Below are 2,559 nucleotides of genomic sequence, written 5' to 3' on the forward strand. Positions count from 1 at the left end.
ATCTCTAATATCTAACAGGCCACTGCCTTATAGGTAAAAACATAGAACGATTCGGTTGCTTCACCCTAGATGCTGCAGAAGTTGCAAGAACCTTCTCTGTAACTGCCTGGTATTATCGAGGAGCAGATTGAGCGACTTAAAACCTAGGTGCCTGACAACTTTCGTCAAGGATTTAAAATGATTTAGCAAGGAGGAATGAAAACTCTTAGTCGTGGTATCACAGCGAGACTTCAACTCGTCATGACATGTTGTTCACCTCACCTTACTTCAACTCACCTCACCCCAATTCACCTTAACTCAACTGAACTCACTCCAGCTCACGTTACCTCAACGTAACAGATAAATACAAAGTAAATTTACATAAATACTTAATATAAGGATAAAGGTGAACATGTGGATGAAGAAAAAAATATGCTAAAACTAATATGGGCGTTCCATCTACGGGCGGACCGGGAGTGGTAGAAATGTGACTGCAGTACATGGGTCAAATAATAGAGCAAGCGAAAGAAACTATATCTACTGTAGATTGTCCCCGTGCTATTGAGTCCTCATTTAGTTTTTTCGTAGATGCTTTGGCATTGCTTGTTGGCATTATCTGCAGCGCTGCATTATTGGTGTTCATAGCTGGCTTCTTCAATTGGTCGAAGGGGGGAATGATAGAAGGGTAGAGGTTTAATTTGTAAATAGATATATAATACTATACTATGGCGCTTACACTTTTGTTAAGTATTTGGTCGAACTTCTCCAATTTGTGGCGTGCATCTTCTTGTTATTACACAAATGAATGGACCCACATTTTTACACCGCCTCAGCTTGAAAAATGGATTTTATGAGAAATACACTCGGAGGTTTGGCATTGCAAAAGTTTTCCTAGTTAAAATATTCTAAAAATATTTTTTCTTATATAGATTTATGCTTTTCTGAAGTACAGTTGGGCTTGTCTGAAGTTCATTTGTCTTTTTATACCCGAGCGCACTTGTGCACAAGGGTATTATAACTTTGTTCACATAACGGTTGTTTGTAACAGGCAAAACGAATCGAGATAGATAAAGACAAATGTATACATAAATGATCAGGATGAAAAGAGAAATCGATTAAGCGGTATCTTAACGAAACTTGGTATGTGCACTTCTTTCGGGCGTAGGACGGATGGTATTGAAAATGGGCAAAATCGGACAATTTTCAGAAATACGAAAACTGCGATATTTTAGTAGCTACTGAAGATTATTCACTCAAAATTGATATTTACAATAAGTTTTAGGCGAAAAATAAGAATATTAAAAAATTTTGGAAAACGGGCGTAGCCATTTGCTAAGCGGATTACTAGAGCCTGTACTGTTGGACTTATACTTCTTTACTTGTTTTAATTTTATTATGTACACAAAAATCAATACTTTCTATTTACAATTCGTATCAATGTATCTTACTTAAATATCTTATAGCGTAATGCATTCATTGTATTTGGTTGAAATTCATAAATTCGTGTTTCGATCGCTTCTTACAAAAAGCGCGACAGCGTCAAAAGGACTGCCATTAATGCAGACATGAGAGATGCACTGAGTGCGGCACTGCCATTTGAGCGATAAGTTTTCACAAAGCTTATTACCTGTCCGCCATTCTTATCTATCCAGTCAAAGTTCACTTTTATGTTGGCATTGACTGCTTCTTCGAGGTTCGTTTGAACTTTCGCGCTGTTCTTAACTTTGTCCACAAGCGCAAGGAGCTGAAAATGTAAAATTATGATTAAAATAAATACGTCAAATCTTATCGCTAATTTTTCAGATTTTCACTGCAGCGACTTACCTGCTCTTGTTGGGTTGCATTATTCACATAACTACCCATGCTCACAATATCTCTGCTAAGCGGATTACTAGAGCCTGTACTGTTGGATAGGTTAGAGTATGCATCCCAATTATTGCCAAGAAAATCAATAGAGACTAATAGCCCCAATGGGCTGCGAGAGTAGGCTGCACTCAATATGCTGGTGCGTTCTGAACTGGTCAACGAGTTGCCTAAATTAATGGAACTACTCACAAACGACTGCAATTGCGCTTCGTTTTGCGAACAACCCAATGCACTTAACAGTCTGGTACGGTGGGTGGTGTCGCTCGAACTGAGCAAATCATTGAGGAAGTAGGTATATTCGCTATTGCTAGCTTGACGTAGACCATTGCAGTAAGCTTGCGATCTAAGATTAGGTTCAATGTCAACACCGTTATTTATGTGCGATTTCAACTTGTCATTGGCATCGGTGAGACAGTTCTCAACTCCCACTAAGCAAGCGAGATTTACTACAGTATTTCGTGTGAATTTGCGGAGAAATTGTTCACCGGCTGGTTCATTGACGCCCAGTTTTTCATAAATATTGCTTACGAGCGAGCCAACGAACGCCTTGAACTCGCTGTAATCGGCATTACCGCTCAGATATGAATTATATGTGGTTAAGACGGAGGCTGCAACTGTCCACGGGGCATATTGATCCTCACCAGGCAAGTAAGTAAACAATCGCAACAGAATGCTTATGTCCAATCGATCGTTGTTGACGAATCTGTAAGCATC

The 2,559-nt window shown here is 39.2% G+C and overlaps 1 protein-coding gene across 1 annotated transcript; it reads right to left on the bottom strand.

Annotated features, from left to right (window-relative positions):
* Positions 1 to 1,344: 1,344 nt before the first annotated feature.
* LOC118737596 (aminopeptidase N-like) lies at positions 1,345 to 2,559 on the bottom strand (the record flags this gene model as incomplete). Its single annotated transcript, XM_036468199.1, is given in 2 exon segments — positions 1,345 to 1,723; positions 1,804 to 2,559. Coding segments are annotated over 2 exon segments (981 nt in total), but the record flags the coding sequence as incomplete, so codon positions are not given.

The sequence above is a fragment of the Rhagoletis pomonella genome, unplaced genomic scaffold, assembly GCF_013731165.1.
Source record: "Rhagoletis pomonella isolate Grant_MI unplaced genomic scaffold, Rhpom_1.0 Rhpom_scaffold_00004, whole genome shotgun sequence".
Lineage (NCBI taxonomy): Eukaryota > Metazoa > Arthropoda > Insecta > Diptera > Tephritidae > Rhagoletis > Rhagoletis pomonella.